General features: G+C 39.4%; 1 protein-coding gene across 4 annotated transcripts in view; it reads right to left on the bottom strand.

Annotated features, from left to right (window-relative positions):
* Positions 1-2,728: 2,728 nt before the first annotated feature.
* GABRA6 (gamma-aminobutyric acid type A receptor alpha6 subunit) overlaps positions 2,729-23,525 on the bottom strand; it is a 21,410-nt gene continuing 613 nt past the window's right edge. The window contains exons 3-10 of one of the 4 annotated variants that reach the window (XM_027643263.1): positions 23,419-23,486; positions 21,958-22,178; positions 21,772-21,854; positions 21,055-21,198; positions 20,478-20,630; positions 16,463-16,722; positions 8,527-8,787; positions 2,729-5,199 (exon numbers count right to left, since the gene is read on the bottom strand). In XM_027643263.1, the coding sequence (XP_027499064.1) occupies positions 5,149-5,199; positions 8,527-8,787; positions 16,463-16,722; positions 20,478-20,630; positions 21,055-21,198; positions 21,772-21,854; positions 21,958-22,178; positions 23,419-23,486 (1,241 nt within the window). In that variant the 3' untranslated portion in view covers positions 2,729-5,148. Of the gene's footprint in view, positions 5,200-8,514; positions 8,788-11,518; positions 14,726-16,462; positions 16,723-20,244; positions 20,398-20,477; positions 20,631-21,054; positions 21,199-21,771; positions 21,855-21,957; positions 22,179-23,418; positions 23,487-23,525 lie in introns of those variants that run through there. The other 3 variants (XM_027643265.1, XM_027643266.1, XM_027643267.1) reach the window with 3 other exon arrangements.

The following is a 23,525-nucleotide window of genomic DNA, read 5'->3' as shown; positions in this document are numbered from 1 at the left end:
TGGGCCTAAAGCACTGTTTAGGTGACAAATACTATTTAAACCACATTAATAGCCTTAAGGGCCTGTTTAAGATCTCAAAGTAATTGCTGTTAACTTGGCTTATCCTGGTATTATGTACTATCATGGTTTTGCAAAACTCAGTCTACAGCACTCAGTAAAATAATGGTTTGCCTGATCTGTGTGCCCAAAAAGGACCATGGGATTTAGGCACAGGGGGATCACTTGCCTGCCCTTAGCTACAGGGCATCATATTCTGGAATACTTTCTTTCTGTCTTTCAAAGAACCATCAGGAGATGTGCCAGTCTTCCAGCCTCCCTGTGAGAATGCATTTATGAAAATCTAACAAGATTTTCATAAATATGCTCTGTCCCTAAAATGAACAGAGCATATTGGAGTGAAAAAGTAATACACTCCTCAATTATTTTGGTTTATAAAAATAAAAGGCACACTAAAACTACTTAGTGCACATTGTTTCACTATTTCTAGAGCTGGTTCAGCAGTGATAAATAAGTATTCATGAATAATGTATTCAGCAGTTGACAAAAATGTCAGAAAGCAGCGATTTGTATTACTCAGCCATGTGGAGAAAGACTTTATAATGTGAAAAAATAGATGAAGTGATTGTAAGAACAAGTTTGGGGGGTTGGCATTAGGAAAGAAAATATCTTCATATTTTGGAAGAAAATTCTTGAGTGCTGTTTGAAATGAGGAGAATGAGATTGTGGGAACCAGAGCAAAGAGAAATGGCAGGAATGCTGAGACTCACTGCCATGGCCTGGGCTGGAGAGAGCAGGTGATGGCTCAGCCTTGTCACAGAGCCCCAGCACTGTGCCCCACAGACCTCCAGGACTTACCAGTGGGGTTTGCTGTTCATCACTTTGATTGAAATGAATTAGAAAACAAACCAAAACCAAGTGCTGTGAGCTTCAGTAACCAAAGAATCTGTGAACCAGGTGGTTTCACAGGACTGGAACATTCCTGGACACCTTCTAAGACAAAAAGAAACTTTTAGGCAGACTCTTGAGGTAATCTGATGACTGGAATAGCTGAGGCTGCTGGATTTCAGTTCTGAGAGGTTGCAGTCAAAACTGGTCCCAGCCAGTAGCAGCTCCTCACCAACAAGGAGGCATTTACTCCCTTCCAGGAGTCTGGAACAGAAGACCTTTGGCTGTTTAAGTCAGGCTATAACCCTTCTCTGAAATTAGGTCATAATTCCCTACTGTTGTGCCTGATCATCTGCACAGCCTCCTTTTACCCATGGATTGACCAGACTACTCTGCTGGCACATTCACAGCACTTGGTTTGCTCAGTTTGTGCCCTTTTCAAAAGTCTCTTGCCAGCCTTGGCTGTGTGTTGTACCTGCACCTGGGCAGTGTCTGGGGTGGCCCTTTGGAGGCCACGAGCATTTTTGCCTGGCAGTTGGTCACTGGCTCTGTAAGCCAGGGATGGGGTTGGATGTCAAGTGCTGTCGATTTGCTTTGTTTCATCTTCAGATTTCCAGCAGGAACTGTTGTCCAGTTCTACATTTAAAATTTCTAGCACAAGAACCACTTTTGCTGTGTCTGATCCACAGCCCCCCCCTTTTTTTTCCCTTTTACCTACTGGAGAATTCATCCAGCAGCCTTTGAGCAGTCCTTTCATACAGATAGAAGCTGAGCCTTGGCATGGGACAGGCTGCACTTCACAGGAGTAAATTCCTCCTAGACAGAAGGACCTGCATTCCCTCTAAGGAAGGCATTTGTGTTAATAATAGCCTGAGTGGGAGTGACACATCTGTGGTGTCACTCCTGTGGCCACAGATTGACCTAACCTATCAAGTTTTCATTAAACTGCCCAGAAATGTATGCAGAATAATATGAGAACTGACAGAGGAAAACTGTTCCCTGACAATTTCTGAGAAAACTTTTTACTGTCTCTGGAATGAAATGTTTTTTCCTTGAAAACAATGTCAAGCAGAGTTGTGCTGACTTGGTGCTGTCTGCTCACCGACCTTGTTGGTGCTCATTTTCATGTGACATTTTGGCTTTCATGAGCAATGACATGTCAGTGAAAGTACTTTTAGCAGCATGTGCTTGGATTGCACTCCAGTACTATTCCATTTCTGCAGTTCCACTGATGTGAAGGAATTAGGAGGCTCACTGTCCTTCCACACCACCGAAAAACGGCTCTTTGGTCCATATTTTCCCTGTAATGGTGCCAACCCCTTTAGCATCTCCTCAGCCTGGATTTTAATTTGGTTTAGAAATTATGAAACAATAATGGGTGGAGAACAGATTCTATAGTACTGTTGCATAATTCTGTAGTTGTGTTCTTAGTTATTCTGTTTCTTGCACTTCTGAACAAGCAAAACATGCTAAAAATGAATTTAAGCTACACTTTGTGGGGTGGGTGGGCTAAAACCAGAAAATCCTTTCTACCAGGATACATCTAAAGTTAGGTCAGTGTTGAATAATGTATTCCCAGAGTGCAATAGCTCAAAGGAATGGCCCATCTTCCCACAGAGTCTGTTTTCCATATAGAAATTCCCATCTTATATCAACTTAGCTCCTGCTCTTCCTATTTCAGTACAGTCAAAAATATTGGAAGAAACCCATATCCCCTTTAAATTTGTACTAAATAAAGAAATATAATAATTATTATCATTATTTATTTATATTTTCTACAGAAATACATATGTATATATGCATACATAAAATATATACACACATATATATATAAACCTATACATAAGACCTTTTTCTATTTATCTGCTCTTTTACAGTCGTGCTTGGTTGGTTGGTGCTTGACCATAACCAGGATTTTTAAGAACTGACATTAATTGTAAGTAATTACATTTATTCAAAGATAGAACTTAACATTATTAACAGTATTGTTCACATCCCTGTCTCTACAAAGCATGGAACAGAAAAATATACATTCCCTTCCTCCCATTCAAACAGCTGTGGAGAACCAACCCTTGTCTCTCTTATCCACACTCTTATCCACACTCTTTGGAAAAAAAAGATAAGTAAGATAAGCAGCCTTTGTGCTCATGTTGACATATGTTGTTAAAAACCAAGTGCTACCAGTACATTTTTAAGGTGCTGATACAGCTTCCTAATCAGGACATTACAACATTTTACATATTGAAATACTACACTCCAAGGAAATAGTGACTATTTAGTAACTCTCTGCATCTCCTGTAAAATTCATATTTAATTTTCTTTTAGGCAAAGAGCAGATACAAAATTTAGCTCCTTAGTGTCACTTGTTTTACTACGGCTTTTAAACATTTTCATTTTGTGCATAAACCAGTTTTAGAATACTCAGAAAACTCTTACAGAAATTAATGTACTCAAAATAAAAGTTAATCTGTGAAGCAAGAATGAGTATAGTTACCCAAAAAAATTACTTCTGGGTCCATACAGCACAATTTGCTTTTTTTTCAAATAAGATGTATCTACAAATTATAAAATACTTGTCCAATATCCATAGTTTCATTTTTTCTTAAAATAGTACATAAAGCCTGAAAATAGGAAAAATTGTCACAATTTTAGTTTCAAAGCAAAATGAAGAAAGACTTCAGCACACTTACAAATCCATCCAAGTGTGCCAGGAACAGCAAACGGCAAACGTGGCACATCTGTGCAAACAATGGTTATTGTTGACTTGAATCCCTAAATTGTCCCATCTGAGCCCCTCAGCGTTGGAGAACAGGGTGGACAAAGAGTGATGGCCCCTGTTCAGTGCAGCTCCCACACTGGGAAAAGCTCCCAACTCCTCTGGAAACAGGAGGGGGAAAACAACTGGAGCTGGGACATCACACAGCTACCACTGGACAGTGCCAGTAACAGTCCATGACTTACTGGACTTCACTAGTCATCCTGTAAATATTTTTTCACAGGGATTAAGATGCTTTTTTAGACAAAGCAAAAGACCCTGAGTATCCTGAATCCATGTGTCATTTTATTATTTTATTTTACTAAAATTAATTTCAAAATAGGGTGGAATCCTTGATTTTTAAATGGCTGCATCTAAAACTTCTTTGTGTGCTTCTGACTCCTACCAATGACCATTACACCTGCAATAAAACTGGTTTGGGATTGATTGGATTAGGCATATGTTTCCTCATCACATTTAAGGAGGGATTCTGGAGATGAAGGGTGAACGAAGAAATTCTGTGGCTGTTTGTGTTGAGAATGACAAAATATTATTACCTTCAAACTCTGAATATGCTGACACTACTTTGGCTCTGGAAAAAATTTCTAGGGAGCTTGCTACAGGCAATTCAGTAGAATGAGCTGATAAATGCAGCTTGTTCCTTAACCAGCTACCCAGAGCTGCTTCCAGGCAGTTCCCTGGAGCTGGAGCCTTGCATTCAGCTTGATGGGGAGCTGCATCTTTCTGTCTATTCAGCTTTAGACCTTGAAAGCTCCCTGACATCTCAGTCCTGCATTTCCAGATCCTGCTGAGCAATTGCTTGTTCTTAGTCTGGTTGTGCTGCCGTGGTCACTCCCAACAGGAACAGTCACCCCATGGCAGCTGAGCAGCTGAAGCACACAAAAAATAGCTTATGTTTCCTTTTTTTCTTAGATCTCATTCTTTATAAATATGATCTCAAATTAAAGATTAAAATGAAATAAAAATAAATAATCACTAATATTTTACATAAAAGGATTAAAACATTATGGAACTGCAGCTCCTTTTCATAGGATTTCTTTCCAACAGTATTTTGGGTCAATGTCAAGTGATGGAAATCAGTGCAACTCCCAACCATTTCAGAATCGGGCTCCTTTTAGCAATCCTTATTCTATATCAAAAAACCCAACCCAACAAATCCTTTTATTGATATTTTATATCGATGTAAATGTTCAACTGTTTGCAACAGTTTTAGAACAAATGCACGTTCTTTCCTTTGACAATCAAACAAAACAATTTAAGAAGAACTTCTGTAGTAGAATCACTGTAAGAAATCTTAAGAAAGTATTGTTAGAACCCCAAGACGTTTGCAGCTCTTGATTTGTCCAGAGTTTGCATGCAGGTGATGTCCAATATAAATATTCCCCGTTTGAAAATGGAGAGCACCTGTGGACAGACAGACAAATCTTTTGAAGTCTCTTCAGCCCTCTGAGACCTCGAGCGATTTCCTTGAAATCTGGAGTTGTTCCTCAGTTGGACTGAGGCTCATTTCGGAAATGCATTGCAGAAGGTTCAAAAAACTGCAAGACAAGTTTAGAGAGAAGGTTAATTATGGGTTGTTACCAACTGTTAACAAAAGCTGGGCAAACCAACAAACCCGTGTGATTTCTGACTCGCAGCAGACTTAAAAGAGAAGTGCATGACAGGGGAGAGCCCTCTTAGAATCTGATGCTCGTTGCCTGGATCATCAAAGCTCAGTTAAGTGTGTATGGAAATGGCTGTTTCCCTGAACTTTATTTTGCAAGTGTTTAAATTGAAACATGATATAACAACACATCCTGCAAGCTTTGTGGATAACAACATACCAGAGTCAAATACTGTCCCAGTTCTTGTTTCTTTCTCTGTTGTTTTCTCCCCACTCGCCATCATCAGCATCTCATTTCCTCAGCTCCTCACCTAACTGCCCTCCTGCCGTCGTACTGAGCTCTGTGTCCAAATAATACCCAGGGCTCAGCACATTTAGCCCAGTTAGTGAGTTTGTATCTTTCTCTGCTCCCAAACAAAAAGGTGGCCTCTGCTTGTTTCTCTGTGGTTTATCATCAAAGGTTTAAGATCATCTCCCTCTTTAGTGTTATTCACTCCATCATTCCAAGTTTTATTACATGAAAAAGTGTAATATAATGTTACATATAAAAATTAAAATAGATTTAGAAATAAGATGTGTAAGATGATGTGAAAACATCATATGCATTGTGAATTACATGGCAGAGAAGTACTTGTAGTCTTCTCTTTAAAAGGGGACTCTTTGCATCCTAAAGCAAGCAAATTTTAAAATAAACTAAGTGTGCAATTCACCTACCAAGGTCACCATCATAAATTAGTATTCAGCTGAAGGATTTAGCAAGGTTTAAAACAAAAAAGCAAAGCCAAAATATACTGTATGACAAAATAAAAATCTAGAACAACTTCTCATTTCTCAGAAAGGTTTGTTCTCCTTTCAAGAACTTTTCATTTGGCTAATTTAGACAAATGTGTCTTGTTTGCTACTGTAAAGCTGTTGGGTTTGGGAATCTCCACAACGACAGACTTTGGTGAATAATGTTCTGCTCTCCAAACTAAACTAATCAAAATCCTGGAAAGCTGCACTACAAGAACTGGTTATTTCAATGAATTTTTCCCCATTTTGTTTTAAACAAAAGCCACAGGAGCTCAGTGAAAAAAGCAAAGATATATAGATCTATATAGATATACAGATATATATTCAATTTACTTGAAATACAACACAAAATGTGCTTTTTAAATTGAATAAGCTGAATAATACTGTAACAATATTTAATCTATTGGGCCTGAGGGAGCCAGAAATTAAGTTGAACTGCCTTTGAACATGCCATGCTTCGCTCACCTAACTTTTGTATCTCCTCTGCTTGACTAGAAAGGCTTACTTATTTTTAATGTTTTTAAAGCAAAAGAAATCCTAGTTTTCCTTGAAAGTAACAACTGGTAAAGTGATACAACATATTGATTTAGAAACCTAGCAGTGTATATCACAATCATTATTAGTTACAAATGAGTACATAAACAGGAAAATGTAATTTATGAAGAAGAGCTTGATCAACATTTTACATAATTGTTTACATTCTTCATAATTCCAAACACCCCAGCTGTCAATACTTCTCTCTTTTCTAAATGTTGCTGTTGGATTTCTGTCTGTCTATGATGCTACTACAGAACATAATTTCTGAGCTTCTGAGCATATTTGTGAGCTTGCAAAGCAGCATTTAAAAATATTTATAGTCAGCACTTTGTCATAGACTTTTCAAGTATTTTAAAAGGCTAGTTCTAATGTAACTATTAATATACGAGGTTTAGTGTAAATATTTCCTCACTACCAGGGGAAATGGCAACTGTGTTCCAAATATTTCTAGCTGCAAAGTGTGAAGGCTGAATGGAATCCCTGGAGAGCAGCTGGGCAAGCTGAGGAACCAACCCCTCCCCAGGGGCTGCACGGTGTCCAGGAGCTGCTCGCTCCTGCCTTGCTCTGCAGGGACTTTGCACACACAGGCAGCATTTTAACAGCAGGATCAGTAATTCTGGCACAAATGCTGCATTTATCACTGGCCACGTTTGGAGTGGCCAGGAGTTGGCAGCTGTGGCCTCTCGAGAGAGACATCTGCAGGAAGGTTTGGCAGAGGCAGTGCCTCCCACCTTCCTGCCCTCCTGGTTCCACAAAGCTGCTTGGCAGCATCTCCAGCTCTGAGAGAGCATTTCCCACGGCACACTGGGGCAACAATCAGCCAAATTAGAGGCTGGGAGCCTCTGCCTCAGGCAGAGCCAACGTGCCTCAGGCAGAGCCAACGTGCCCCAGGCACCTGCTCAGCACTGTCCTGGGCCCCTTGACCTGCAGCACCTCTGGGCTGTCTCAGACATTCCCCTCAGCTTTCCCTCTTATCCAGGAGATGAAGGTCCAGCCCCACCAGCACAGCTCTCCAGCCCCTGTTTGGATTGATGTGGGGACTTTGTGCATTCAGTGCTATCTAAATACCCTCATTATCTCTCTAGCTGTCCTAAATAAAGCTAAATGTACCAATCATATTGACTGCAATGTACAGGGAGATCCAAAAACTCTATGGCAACGAGGCAAATGAATGTATTTTTTACTAAGGAAATGGGAAACCATTAACTGTGTTTAGGCAAAAAGGGAAAAATTAGAGATTTAAAGCATCAAAGACTTAATGGCTAATCACTGACTGATTATTCTAGACATGCCCAATTTGCAGGGCACACATCTCTTCTGGACCTCATGGATATCTCTCTCTACCTGATTCAAACAAACTTAAGCAAAGAATTTAACAGCTTCATCTGCATAAAACAGTGCAGTTATATGAAAAAAAATAGGGAAAATCAACATTAAAATGTATAAAACCGGGGATTCTTGACTCACAAAATTTATACTGCAGTTATTAATCTTTCATACTATGCATAAGAAACTTTTTTGGGGAGACTTACTGTACTACCTCACTGAGAAAACTTTAGGATATTAAAGTTCTTATCTCCTTCACTGCATTGCTTCAAAAGATAGTTCTACCATTCCTTACTGCACACAGGTAGAGAAATGGAAGAGTTAAGATGAGTTTGTTTGCCGAGAATGACATCACAGATTGTCTTACACAGCAGGTTGTGCTCAGTGCAACCTGGCTGAGAGCTGAGGGTTTGCCCCTGTGCTGTGCTGATGCCACAGCTGCTCCAGGGCACTGCAGGCCAGGCTGGTTTGTCAGAGCAAACCTTCTGGGATTCCTCAGAAAGGACTCATTGATTGCCTGGAGTCACAGGAGTACATGAACAGTTGAAATCATATTGGCCAAGTAAACATATATTATAAACAAGTATTCAGAAAATTAACTACTCACTTCCATGGTGTCTTTTGAAAGATAAACCACCCAGTACACCAGGTTGAATCCTGCAAATGCCACTGGAAAGAGGATCCTGGAATACTGGTCTATTTTACTGGCACCTCCAATAGCTGGTGGTTGTGGTGGGGCTGGTGGAGGCACAGACACTGCCTGACACTGGGATGCAGTATTTGATATTATGCTGGGTTCAGGAGACTGCTCTGCCTGAGATGTTACAGAGTTTACTCGCTTCTTCAGGTTAGAGTTGGAGTCAGAATGCTGTGGAAGAAAAGAAGAAAGAGGGGAGAGGAAAAAAGAGGGTGATTTTTGGATACAGTCTTAGGTTTTGTGATCATTAGGCTTCTCTCCATCTTTTTACTCAACTTTCTGATTTTATCATTGCTTCTCTGCTATAGTGCAACCTAAGGAAATCACAGAAATACTGCAAATATACAGAGGTATGTTTGTGGCCTAAGGCTTTGCTGGAAAAACAGGGCAGAATATGTGCTTTTCATATTTTTAATGTAGTAATACATGGAAGCTACAAGAGAGAAAAAGAAAAGATGGAGCTAAATGGAGAGGAAGGTAATGATGCATCTAAGTTGCAATATATTGGTATGACTGAAGTTTATGCAGATATGGATGAAGTTTAAACAAGATAACACACATGGCTGGCTCAAGCACAGTCTTCCCTGCATGAACCCAGGGATAAGCTCAGTAAACACTCCCTGAATGAAGTCGAGCTGTCACACAAGAGCTACAAAATTGCTGCACAAAAGGCAATGGAGTAACTTTACAGGTGCTGAAGACATGAATGTTAAATTGTGTTGTTTTTTCTAGGATGAAATTTCCTTTTCAAATATATGATTCCCACAGCGTTTCCATGCATTTGACTGAAGACAAATGTACTTAACTGTAATGGGGCAATTTTTATTTTCATTTATGGTAAAATGAAACCAAATGACTCCCATATTTTGTGCAATATTCATAGCCAGGTCCAATTATTCTCAGAAAGCTGTAAGAAAATCCAGCCAGAACTCAGGACTGTTTAGAGCTTACCTTTTAGTTACTAGGCTCACAAGTATATTCATTATGTACATCTGTTTTATTTGTGGCCAAGTTGCCATTATTTTACTTTCACAAGAGTAGAAGTAATAGGTTTCTTCCTTGCAGAAATGGTTTAGGAACAGGGTCTGCCACAGGCTCCAAGCCTAATGGATATCAGTTGCCCACTTTCATAGGAGTGTCAAATAGGAGAAAAATTTCAAAAACCTTGTTCCCACTGCCATATCCCAGGACTGCCATTAGTGGATGTGGGGAAGCAGCCAAAAGATTCATCTGGTGGTTGAGAAAATACAGAAGAATGCCAAGAGTGTTGAGTTGGTTTTTATTGTTTCAATGAGGTGCTGTGCTGTTCTAACAGTTATGGTTTTGATGAGGTGCTGTGCTGTTCTAACCCAGAGCGACAGTAATGGCTCTGGCTCTCAAACACAAAGCTAACATACAACAGTTTAGTTGAGCTTGAGCCTAAATCTTTGTCAATAAAGAACTGAAAAAAATCACTTCCTGGATTATTGCTGAAAAATTGCACAACATACAGATATTCTTGGGTTAGATAAGTAGCTTTTTTGGTCAGCAGAACTTGATGGCCAAATGACTGAAGCAGGTGAGGGAAGTCTTAGACAACGTAAATAACTGGCAATATAACAGCATAGACATCTATAGTAAAATGGAAGGGTAACATTTGAATGGTTTTAAGGTAGAAAAGTGCTGTTAGATATGCAATGTCCAAAGGCATTCTTTGGGAGTGATTTAATGACAACCATTCACTTAAATGTACTCCACTGTCAGCATTTCTGGGATTTATCTTGCAGGATTTCTAAGCATGGGAACAGATTTTGGGCAATCAGATAAATGACAGGGTCACTAAAGGGAAAAGCAGCATTTTCTGAAATACATTGCCTACCCTTGTACTTGGGCCAGTTTCTAGATAACAGACTAGCCTAACACACCTGGTGTCCCCTGGATGATTTAAAATATAGTTATAACAGGAATTATCCTTTCAGCAGTCAGTGTTACTGTCAGAGAATCAGAACAAGGGACATTGCTACAACATGAGCTCTGCTCATGGATGAATGGACTGGTATCCAACTAAAATTAGGGAGAGATGATTTTAGTCTGAATAAAAAGAGAACAACATTTTATTTGAAAAAAAAAAAAAAGGTACTTTTTCTGTATTTCTCTCTCTTACCTATTGCCCTTCTTCTTCCCCTACAACCCATCACCACTTCCAGCATCCCCTCTATACATTATGTGGTTGTTGCCATGTTTGGAATGGTGTTAAACAGCATTCCTGCTCTGGGGCTGTGCCTATCTGGAACACAGATGTTCGGGTTTGTATTTTCCAGTAACACAGCAAGAAACAGAGCGATTTAAAAGGGGGATGATCTCCAGATGTGTCACAGGAACAGAAGGAGGGTTATCCATGTCCACTTGCACTAATCAGAACAATAATCCCTCTCTCACACAGACACACTGAGCTGCCTGGCTGCTCCCAGTCAAGTTGCTGCCCTGTCTGCCTGCCCTGCTTTGAGCTGAACTGGACAGGCTGGAAGGTATCTTGGCTTTCACTGTACTGGGGAATAACTTCACCTTTGTGGAGAATAAGTGGTTCCAAAAAATGTAGGTGTTAAGATGAATTTTAGCCCTTTTAGTCCTACAATATTGTGGTATAAGGTGGGTCAAATTCTGCTCTGGATCATTCAAGCATGAATCAGTAATTGTTGTGCTACAGTGATGGAGTTAATAGTAAGTAGAACAGATGTAGCATATGGTCTGTGGATGATGTTCAGTAGTGAGCATATTTAGAATGTGGAGGTAGTAAAATCTTTGTGATCATTTGAATAGGCATTTGGAAAAGTGTAAACTCAGGGTCAAGTGTATTTTCTTGTGTACCACTATGAATTTCTCTCCCACATGCAATGAAGATGTTTCTCAGTTTGGTAGCTGACTGTAGACCAGACTTGCTGCCCCAGAACCACAACTCATATATTTCATTGGAATTCACGACAGTTGAGTTCTGAACACCAGCTACAGTAATTTGTATACTATATTTAGATTTAACTTCTCCTTTTGACAAAGATTACCCACAATAACATCATGAAACATTAACAGAACACAGAGAAAACGCAGTGAACAGCTTATTTTGCATAGTTCCCAGAGCCAATCCCTCAGAAAGTAAGGAGTGTGTTCCAGGGAGCCTGAAGAGTGGCACAGTGTCATAATGAAATATTGGCTTTGCTGAAGTCACTGAACCCTGAGGCAGAGCAGTGCTTTGGCACTCCTGTGGAATGTTGGTCCCATGGGGCAATTAAACTTGCCACTGTCTCTGCCCACCCAGTGACCCAGAACAGATTGCCAGGGCCTTGCTTAGTGTGATCCCAGAACACTGGGCTAGACAAAGCCTGGCATGTCTGTGCTCTGTAAGGCACAGTCTGCCTTCTATTAAGCTTTTGCAGCCAAGCAATCCCATCCCCTGGAAAGCCCACAAAGCAGTCTCATCTTGTCCATAAAGATGCTGCTCCCTCACAACTCTCCTCAGTATCACTAGAACTTGCTTACTCTCAGAATATCTCAGGAGGCTTTCAGCAAATTTCTTGGCTTCCAGGTTTCAAAAAATACAGCATATATAACTGAAGAGTAAACAGAATTCTTTGTCTGCCTTCTCTGATTTTGATGTGGATGGTAACTGTGATTTATGAATGCACTTTGTTCTTATGTTTCTTTCCCTCAAGAGATTTCTATAATTCATATTTGTAGAATTCTCAGCTCTTCTCTGTTGCTTTGTACTGCAAATACATATTCTCACTATCAGTTTAGTTTATGATCTAACAGTAACAGTATCTTAAATATGCAACTCAGATACTGGCTAACTTTAAACAAATTAATATCTCTATGTCTTTACTTGTCTCTCTTTTACTCACTCACATCTCTTTTTCCTGGCAGCAATGCAGTAAAATATACTCTAAAAGTTTAGATAAAAATAGTGGGTTATTTTCCTTTTCTTTATAATTTATTGGATTAAAGATATTGAACTTTGCTAATGTCACAAAACATACACACAAAAAACCCAACCCAGAACCAAAACTCAATGCCTGTCAAGGGCAGAATGCTAAATTAAACACATAACATCCTTTGTCTCTGCTCATCAGTAGATACAGTTTGAGCAGTTTCAAACATTTGTATGACACACATGACAGCACATGCTAATGACTCAGATCCCAAAGAGGGAGATAACATGGATTAGCTCCTCCATCCAACAGTGGGATCTGTAAAAACTGCTCAGCTATTGAACAATCCACATGCAGCATCTTGCAGCAGGAAAGTCCATCCCATTGTGTAACATCTTCTTTTGGCCATGCCCGAAGGCACCTCATTCTTTACAGTCCTGTGCAGTTTCAGCATCCATCTCCTGACAGACAATCATTATAACCCCTAATTTAGACATTTCTTTGCATATCCCATCTGTGGGATCTGATTCAAAAGATGTCTATTGCAAACATCTATAAACAGTGTCCTGCACAATTAAAAGCTGACTATAGTTTAGAAGTCATTAACAGCCCTAGCTTTAGGCATCTCTTTAGGGAATTTAGGTTCCCTTTGCTAGAAATATTATGAGGAATAACATGCAGATTGGTTTTCATCATGTTCTACCTTAGTAAAAGGGTTAAATTACTTAGGTTGAATAACTCACTTGGAGCATGGGAAAACCATGTTCAAATTCTTTCTTAACCTTCAGGGCCTGAAATTCATCTTTCTCAAAATCTAGCCTAACCACCAGGTAAAGGTGATTAGGGGGAGAGGCTGTTACCTTATTATTTCAAAGCTATTTTACTTTGCATGGAAAATCTAAGGGCTTTCCATGCAAAGCAGAGGCAGAAAACATGACTTTGAAAAATATCCCCTGCCCATTGGACTAAAATTGCTGCCACATAAAGCAGGTGCACATGAAGGACAGCAGAGACTGGAGCCATCGTCACCCTCTTTGCAGTGGGATGTGCTGTGGCAGAGTCTCTTCCTAACATTCATTTGTAGCATACTGGAAAAATCATATCACTGCTACAGAGCCCCTCTGCTGTCAAAATATATTTTTCTGTGAAACAGATTTAAATGTTCAGAGTCACATTTGGCTCTTAAATCTATCAGTGTCTGTCCAAAACAATCCCTGTCTCTACCTTTACTTTGCAAAATTTCTGCAGCATAGAGAAACTGCTTCAAGTGTCTAAATGAGACAGAATTACACAAACAGCACTAGAGAGGTTTGTTTGAGGTTTTTTCCGTAATTTAACTTACTTAATTTTGTTCTCACTGCTTCCCCAGAAAAAAGTACTGGGATTAGACTTCAGTGTTGAACAAAAAAAATGTTGAAATCAAGTTAATCTTTTTTTTTTTCCTGTTTTTGAGTGTGATATCAGCTACTTCTAAATCTTCCTTACTGCTCTGCACTGGCTTTGTCAATCAGACAAATATTTATCTCAGGCAGAAACAAATAATCAGCATCTACTTTTTTTGTTGGGATGACAAAAGTCAATATAATTGAAAGTTGCTGTTTGTTTTTAACAGTCTACCTGATGATCTGATAATTGTGAAGGAGCAGGAAGGTCTCCCTAATTTGATGGAAAATGCCACGTTTTCAGCCAAGACTTTAATGCATGTAGCTGTTTCTAGGATGGTCTCATAAAGGGTGCTTGATAATCCAAAGAGAAGCTCTCTCCCTTAGTTATACTAGAACACTCATTAAACATATTCAATATATTCTGATGTAATTAAGGAATTCTAAATCCTCTACACCAGTGACATATGGCTGCTCTGCAGCTGGCCAAGGTTCTCAAAGAAAATGAGAATCCTTTTCTGCCCAAGCCATGTTATTTTGAAGCACATGGACAAGGTTGTGGGGAGAAGGAAGCTCTCCCAGAGGGATTTCCCTGCTCTGTGCTGTTTTCTGTTAAAACAAGAGGTCTTTCAGAAAATAACTGGGAATCAAGCTGTTACAGGGTGGTAATCTTTTGTCTTTTAAATGTAGTCTCTCACATGGAAAGGATGTCTTTTGATCCATGGGGTGTATTCCCTGACCACCTCACAAAGCATTACTCAAATGGTGCACTCCAGAAAGTGCCACCAATTCCCTTCTCCTGCAAATTCCAGTATTAGGATCTTCCTGCATAAAGAAAGCCATAGTGATGAAACAATAAGAGTGATACAGAAAATTTACATTTGAAATGGATTAAAAAGCTAACTGTCATTGTGGTTTTTATACCTGTGTATATGTAACACCTTTGGGTTTGACATGCTGAAACAAGCTTGGCCACCACATGAATAAACACAGGGTTGTGTCAGGGGCCAGATGACTCCCCAGCTTGTTGCCATCGGGTTTGCAGTGGAACACCCCTAGGTCTGTGTTTCACACAGGCCTGGCCTGCAGCTGACAGCAGAGCAAGCCAAGGCCTGGCTCAGTTAACTGAGGTCAACAGAGAGGCTGTCCTGGAGCCAGCCCAGGCCTTGGATGATCTCAGCCAGACCCCTGTCCCTCCTCCAAACCAGCACAGGTCAGCCACTGCACCAGAGCTGCTCCTGCTTCCACCAGTACAGGAGAGCAGAATTTGGGCTTCTGACATCTTTCTTTCCTGAGTGTACAGACTTTTTGACTACTGTGTGAAAAATTCTGTATATTCAAATAAAGCAATATTTTAAATAAAATTAACTAGACTGAAGGGGGAAGGAGGGTGCTTCATAGTATTTTGAAATATTTTTGATTAAAATATATAAAGATTTTCTTTTTTCCTATTTGCATTTAGATATTTAATGAAAGTAAAATTAATTTCTTTCTTATGGCTTATAATGTCTTAATTTCTTTTCAATATTAATGCCATTATAAGCAAAATACAACATGGCTCACAAGCATAATGCTTCCCAGTAGAAGAGCATTTGTTCTAATGAGCACCAGCAGCAAGGTGCTGTGGAGCTTTGGTTTTGCTATTATATGGAACTTATCCATTATGAGTTTAGTGGTCTGAATGTACCTAAATGTACTTTAACTGCTGTTTATAAGAAAATGTGGAAACATTACTACATGGTGAATAAGGTGTTGTCCTGATACAGGCACCTCTTAGATTGACTTCCTTATTCCTTACAGACTCAGAGGTTTTGCAAAAGGTCATTCCAATTCTGTTATTCCTCTAAAAATGGAAATTGTTGTGGTAGTAAAACTGATTTTGAAACAGGAGGGCTATAGTTATAAATGCATTAACATATGTTGAGAAGCAGCATTCATTACTTAGCCTGAGATGTAAGGAATAATATTTACAGGCAATTCTGACATACTTTTTTGATACTAGAAAGACTTCCTGTCTTTCGCATGTTCTAAAATCTATCCTTAATTTATGCTTTTTTCCCCAAACTTTCACCAACACAGATTTTTAGAGAAGTAACAGATGCCAAGTTTATGTAAAAGCTAATTACCCATCTTCCAGATGACCCACTTATGGTATGTACTGTGTCTGACAGTGATCCCATAATCATCTGGCCAAGGCACATGCTCCTTCCATTGTACACTCTCCTACAAATTCTGCAGACTTTCTGAGAACCACACTTGCCTGACCACACACACTGCCTACAGCATTGCTCAAGAGAAGTATTACAGATAACAGTCTAATGACTTTCCTTAAGTATCTTACCAAATAAACATCTCTGGTAAATCATGTCTCAGATTTAAATAAACAGCATGAATAACTTAAGACTTTTCATTTTCTTGAATACGAACAGTGTCTGTGATAATCAGACACGATCTGGTTACATAATCTGTTTCAGGTTAAGATCACTTTAATATTGTTTTGCATTCACTACTTCAGCTGCCTCTTCCTATATGATGCTTATTATGAGAAAAGCAAGCAATTACCGAGACAATCTCGTCCTCTGCCGGTACAGTCGCTGCCGATAGTGCTGCTGCCAGTGCTGCTGCCCTGGCTGCCTTCCTCAGTGCTCTCTGAGCCTGAAGGTTGGTAAAGTAGTTGACAGCTGCAAACTCAATAAGTGCAGAGAAAACAAAGGCAAAACACACAGCTATGAACCAGTCCATGGCAGTGGCATAGGACACCTTGGGCAAAGAATGGCGAGCGCTGATGCTGAGAGTGGTCATTGTTAGAACTGTAGTGATTCCTTGAAAACAAGAGAAAAAAATGGGGGCATTAGAACTTTGCTTCAGCCCTGCTACTCTTAAATTCATATATGTGCAAAAAAACCCCAATACCTTTTTTGTTTTAGCTGTCATCCTACGTACTAACAAACTAACAAGTATTAGTATTTTGTATTCCTAAATAACTCATCCATACTGGCTTCAGCATCTGAAAGCTCTGGACAAACTTCCTTAATACATCAAGCAGACTGAAAGTTAAGATAATGACATTCTACACTGTGCAGCTTCTTTGAATTGTGATAAACATGGTTATAACAAAATTCAGGCTCAAAATATGGAGGATGCTGTCCTTGAGGGGTGGGTAAGTGAATGTTTCACAGAAATGCAGATTCACACACTGCCATTCCCCAGCAGCGATCCTCTCTTCTCCTGTTGTTGTACAAGACAGATCATGGCTTACAGAACCCTCACTGAATCAATCAAATTCTGCATTAAAAACAGTTGGAGCCTCTGATCCAAATATTTCAAGTAATAGGAGTTTGGTCCCCCGAGCTGTTGTCTTTAATCATTGGATATGTTTTTTAAGATTCAGTAACAGTATCAGGATTTGAAATCCCCGTTGTTACAGATATGGAAGGACAGAAAAGCTACTTCTCTAGAGCTGCTTATCTATTTTCACACAACAAATCTGGTCATGTAGCTCATGGGCCCCATGGAGTTCTTCACAGGAATTCATGAATTTATTCCTTCTGCTTTGGAGTGTACAGCATTAATAATGTAGGAAATATACTTACTTCCCACTGCTGCCTGATACAGGCAAAAATGCAAGAACAAACTCATTCATTAACATATAAGCCTCTGTGACTCATATTTACTTATAATTATGCCTGCTAGGATGTGAAAACGGTGGGTATTTAAAGACTATAAGGTGGAGAATATCCCCTTCTGCTCTTTTCTGCAGTTGGGAAAGGGGAGGTGGGAAAGTAAAAGATGTTACAATGTCATGTTGTGCTGATGAATCAATATGCTATGGATGATGCTCAGTGGAAGGGATGCAGTGTCATAGCATATTGCAGCATCCCCACTTACTATTTTCAGAGTTTTTCTGCAACTCTTTCACATGATCCAGCTTGTCAGCTGTCTGAGGTGAGCTATGTCCCAATGCCATCACTTAATATGTTTTAATGAAACACAAAGAGGAGATATAAAAACAAGTAGGATTTCTACTTCTCCCAAATCTGCCAGACTCATTCTGTAATATCAATACAGGCATGTTGAGCTGTATTTCAATTCCAGAAGTCCAGAGGGAACTTTTCAATATGATGTGTGATTAGATTAGAATCTGTCCATGTGCTAGTTAGCAATAAAATTTATATACTCTGTGTCTGAATAAAAACTTACTGCAGCAGGAATTTAACTTAGGAATAGGTCTCCTATTCTATTCCAGATCTAGGTAAGAATTCGCTCACTGTGGACTGAATATTGATGACAGGCTCTGCACTGTGGAAAACTACTTTATCAAACTGAATACCAAATTAAGTTGGTAAACTCTGCAACTGATGATTGTTTACCCTTGTCTTCACACTCTGAACACTTCTTAGTAAGTTTTGAAGAATCTGTTACATAATGCAAATACTGAAACCTGATAACTGCCATCCATTTTAGAGGTAAATAGAGTCACTAAATTATTTTGTTCTGAGAAACTGGTTTGGGCACATCACTGTTATTCTACTATTAATTTCTCTTCTCTCAGTTTTGGAACTTACAAGTAAAAATGAAAATTTGTAATTCAACTGTTTGCAATATGATGCATTTTAAACCTTCTCTATTTTAAACTTTTCCTTTTTTCCCGAAAAAGATTGAAAGTCTTTTTTGTCAAAAGGAATTTGCCCTCTTTTCCTTAGATGAATCCTTAGATGAGTAAGGACTAGAAATTCACAGTGTGCCTGGGAGAACTGCAGATGGAATAAGGATTCAACGATTCTTTTAAAATGCCAACATGACTGTTTTCCACAATACTGAGAAAGTATCTATTTTACTATTTTCATAAAATATTTTCTAAGTCCATATTTACTTATTTACTCTTCAGTATGAAATGTAAAAACTGTTATTCCAGGGTTTGGAGTCTTCATGGAATAATTACCAAATCAGCTACAGACTTATTTGCACATTAGTTCAAGCATATAGAACTGACTTCCACTGCCCACCACCTGGCAAATATATTTTACTCAGAATGTAGAGAATGCAACTGTAGAGTCCAGAGATGCACAACAAAGCCAAATCAGGTAGCACCATGCTCAGTGTATAAACCTCCTATATATGTATTTTATGCTTCAGTTGCAATAAACATCCTTGAAAATCTATTGCCCGATATTTTATCATTGTAAGCACTTAAAAAAATCCCCCAATTGGCAGAAAATAATACTTGTAAGTGCCTAATGATGCCAAACTGCATCCCAATGCCCAACAGGAATTTGAAGAACAAAAGTGTTGATCTTCCTTCAGAGGCACCTGAAGAAGTTGTGTTCACTTAGCTTTCCAAACAGTTTGCAATGCTTTTATGAATATCATTTCATGCAGGTAGGAAATACCAATTGACTGAAATCAATTTATACAAATCCTGTAACCTGCTAAGTACAATTCTAGGCTCATTATGAATTATGAGACTTGCATCATGTATGCTTAGAGAACTTACTGATGCTTTTTGTCACTGAAGACAAGTCTCACAAAGAGACTTTTTGCATAGAAATACTGGGTTAATAGAAAATAGGGTTGTAAAATATGTACTTGTGGGTAGTGGATTCATGAAGTTTCTGACAAGTTTTATTATTTTTGCTTAGTATTTTTATTTTTGTTTTTATAGAAATAACAGCTGTGAGTGAAAGTCTGCCCCTTATCAACAAATGTAGTTTCAGAGCAGCTCAGCATTGAAGGGGGGGAGGCTGTCAAATTTAATAGCAGAGCTCACGCTAAAAAAAAAGGAGACTCCCAGCTTTAATTCAAAGCACTGGAAAGACTCGAGCCCTGCCATGGACACGTTACAAGCCCGCTGTTGGTGCCACTGAGCTGTGTCCATGGAAAGCCCTTCCAGCTGTTCAGACACCTGAGCAGCCGAGGGCAGGGAGCACTCCAGAATGACTGCTCCAGGAGGTACCTTATGGCAGAGAGAATCATTCCATTCCATGGCATTTTACTTTTTCTTTTAAAGTTTTAGCACATACTGGTTTCACAAAATGACAGATCCACAGGACAAAAATTCCTCTTTAGAAAATGGAGAGGTTGATGTTTACTCTGAAATTGTCCCTTCCTGCATAAAAAAATATATTGAAAAATATCACAAATAAGTCTGGCTGATCAAACATTTTGACTAAAGAATTTTGACCCTCATGGACAGATTGAATATCATTTAGTTTAATTTTAGTATTTACTTTTGTTCACTGAAACGTCCCAGCTGTGTTTCCCAGTCCTCACTGGATTACAGTATCTGACACAAAGGATTCAATACAGTGAATGAAATGAATGATAAAGGAACAAAACACAAATACCAGCCACGGTTCTTGCTGGAACAGATTCTTTGTTGATCCAAAACACAACTTGAGACAGGACTACAGTCATGATGCATGGAATGTATGTCTGAATGAGATAGTAGCCTATTTTCCTTTGAAGATGGAAATAGAGCAGCTGAAGGGAATATTCGCCTAAAACAAACAAGCAATGAAAGGAATGAATGAATGATACATGTGATGCTGAGCTGTTCAAAGACCTCAGTGCAGCATACCAAAAACTGTTCTGGCTGGAACAGACTCCTTGTTAATCCAGAAGGACACCTGAGAAAGAATGACTGTCATAATGCATGGAGTGTAAATCTGTATCATGAAGTAGCCCATCTTCCTTTGCAAGTGGAAATAAACTGTCATGATTACATATTCACCTGTTAAGAGACAAATATGTCAGCATTATTTTGGCAACATATGAGTAAACATTATTGGCTTAAACCCAACGTAATATGTTCTGAGGAAATCACTTACAGGCCTCCTAGTGGATAATAAAAATAAGCTGCTTAAAAAAAGGTAAAGTGACCTTATGGAAACAAAGGAGAATAATATTCATTTTTTTTTTCACTGGGGCAGGGAGGCAGGTGGAATTCTTCCAAATATCATGAAAAGTTCTATGTTTAAAGAGGCTGTATTGAAAAGCTATCTTTTAAGAGACAATGGTTAGTCTATCCAAGGACTTTAGATTTTAGAATAACAAAAGACAGTTAAACTAATTTGGTTCAATATGAGAAAAACCCTGTAATTTATTTTCAAGATGTGTTTTATAATGTCAGTATTTCCCACATGGCTCCATCTTACCTGTGTTAGATTTAATTGTTTCACTAGATACAGTTTGTCCTATGAGGTCATACTGGAGAAGACTGGAAGACTCCTGTGGTACTTCTACAGAATGCAGGGGTCCTTTTTTCCAAGTATAAATTATTTCACTTTTTGGATAAGCATCTGAGTTACAGAGGGAAAAATTACCATTACTAATTATGTATTTTCTAAGCAATGGAAAAAATAAGTAGAATAATCCCTTTTGTGGCCCAAATGACTGTAAAAACATGGATGCTGCTCCTACCATTATTAATGACAAAATTAAACCCCCTCAACAATAAGAGAATGGCTGAGGTGGGACCTGATATGCACTAGCTTTGGTTTCTTAATTTGCTGTAAAACACATACACTGAGTACCACGGCTCAACTAAATATTTTCAGAATTGATTAACACAGATCTACTACATATTTTCAAAACTATAAGTAATATAGTTCCTTCTTGAGGGACCAACTTTGACTACTAGATGTATAAAATAATCAACAATAAAATATGGTTTAACAGTCACCCTTCAGTGAATCAGTCCATGTCCTTATGAATGGTCTGAGTCTCAGAAGAAAAAAAATTCCAGTATAAAATATAATAAAAAATTTCAGCTATGTCATTAAGTAATGTCTTAGGATCTTACTTCTGATCTTCTCACATACATGTAGACCAATGTGTTACTATAATGAACTGAGAGATGCAGACAAACTTACAGCTCCCAAACTTCAGTGGACAAGCATGTCCATCCATAGGGAAGTTCACCAGCCGCATGGGACAATCAGCATTAATGGTTAGTCTGGAACACATTAGAGTAGGTGACAATGAAAAAAATGGTATGCAGGAACTGCTGATAGAATCAAAAATAAAGGCCAACCAAAATCAGAAAAATAGGCTCTCACCTCATTGTGTAAAGAATAGTTCCATTCTGCATAATTCTAAAAAGTTTGTTAGGAGTTGTCATATTATGAGCAATTGATTTTTTTCCATTTCTAAAAAATGTGTCTGGTGTCCAAATTTTACTGACCATTAAATTGTTCAATCTCAAAATTTCAGTTGGCCCACTAAACTTCAACCTCTCATCAGTCCATGTCTGCCGAAAGAAGACATCCATTGTGTATTCCTGTGGAGAATAAAGAGGTGGTTGACTCCTGTGCGGGGGTCAGCAGTCCTGAGTGCCTGTATGAACAGGAACTCCATGACACAACCTGACACACATGCCAATGGCACTTCATTTACTGCTTAAACACCCCATCCTATTACCATTAAGTAGTTACTAAAAAAAGTCGTCCATGAAAACATATCCTATTTTCTTATTATTTGAAGAATAGGTAGAAGTGAATCAGTGAGCAGGTAATTCAATATGAGTGAGGGAAAAAACCCCATTGTCCTCTCAGAGATAATGATTTAATTCCAAGTGACTGAGGTCTAAGGAGATACAAATGTCTAATTTAGTATCCTTTCAAAGTGCAAACCCAAACTATCAACGTTTAATTGCCAGAAACAAAAAGACTTGCTCAGTCAATCTTCTGCAGCTTCCCTTGGATATTCACAAAGAAAAGACTGATCTGACTGAATCTCACTTCACAGTAGGATTATGGTGTCAAGTTAATATTAGTCTATGTTATTTTTTTTCAAGAATTCTTAGTAATATTTTCACAAGCCTTCAGAAAGGAGCTCCCTGCAAAAGTTGCTTAGGAAATGGAGCTAAACCTTTGCTGAGGTCAAGTTTTGTGAGAATGCAAGGTTGTGCCTTCTCTTGGCTTGACTGATGAAGAGCTGCAGGAAAACTTTTGGTTGTACTTGGAGCCCACAGCTCCTTGCCTGCAAACCGGACTGCAGGCTTAGGCGAGCTGCTGTTGGAGAGGGTGTACAAGGGCAAAACAGCAACCCAAGTCCAGAATGAGAACAGCAATGCCATCCTCACTCCCAGGACACTTTCCTGGGCTGCTGCTGGAATGACAGAGTTCACCCAAGTCTGCAGCTCCCTGAATTTGGGGGCACCCAGCATGGCAAGGGGCAGCTGTCTCTGAAGTGGCACCACTCCCCTGCAGCTGCTCGTAAGGTCGTCTCCTTCCAAGCAGCATTCCTGCAAAACTGTACCGGGCCACAGGTGCTCAGAATCTTCTTAGCGGGGCTAACGAGGCGTCTTTAACCCCTGGCCCGTGCCCTCACCGAGGCTGTGCCCCTCAGGCTGTCGCTGCCGGGAAATAGCTGGATGCGGCTCCAGCCAAACTGCTCTGCTGGGCCCTAGAGATTGTCAAGGAGATTAAGCCTCGTAATCTGCTTTAATGACGGTCAACTCAGATGCCACCCTAATGAATCCCGAGAAAAGAGAGCAGGGGCGGTGAGGGGGCCCTTACCATCTCCACGTCGGACACCGGCCCGAAGCTGGTCACGTAGATGTCCGTTTTCACTTCGGTCACGGCACCTGTGGGACACGGAGCGGGGCTGGGACACGGAGCGGGGC

The sequence above is a fragment of the Corapipo altera genome, unplaced genomic scaffold, assembly GCF_003945725.1.
Source record: "Corapipo altera isolate COAL_440 unplaced genomic scaffold, ASM394572v1 75, whole genome shotgun sequence".
NCBI lineage: Eukaryota > Metazoa > Chordata > Aves > Passeriformes > Pipridae > Corapipo > Corapipo altera.
This window is presented reverse-complemented; position numbering and strand designations above follow the sequence as displayed.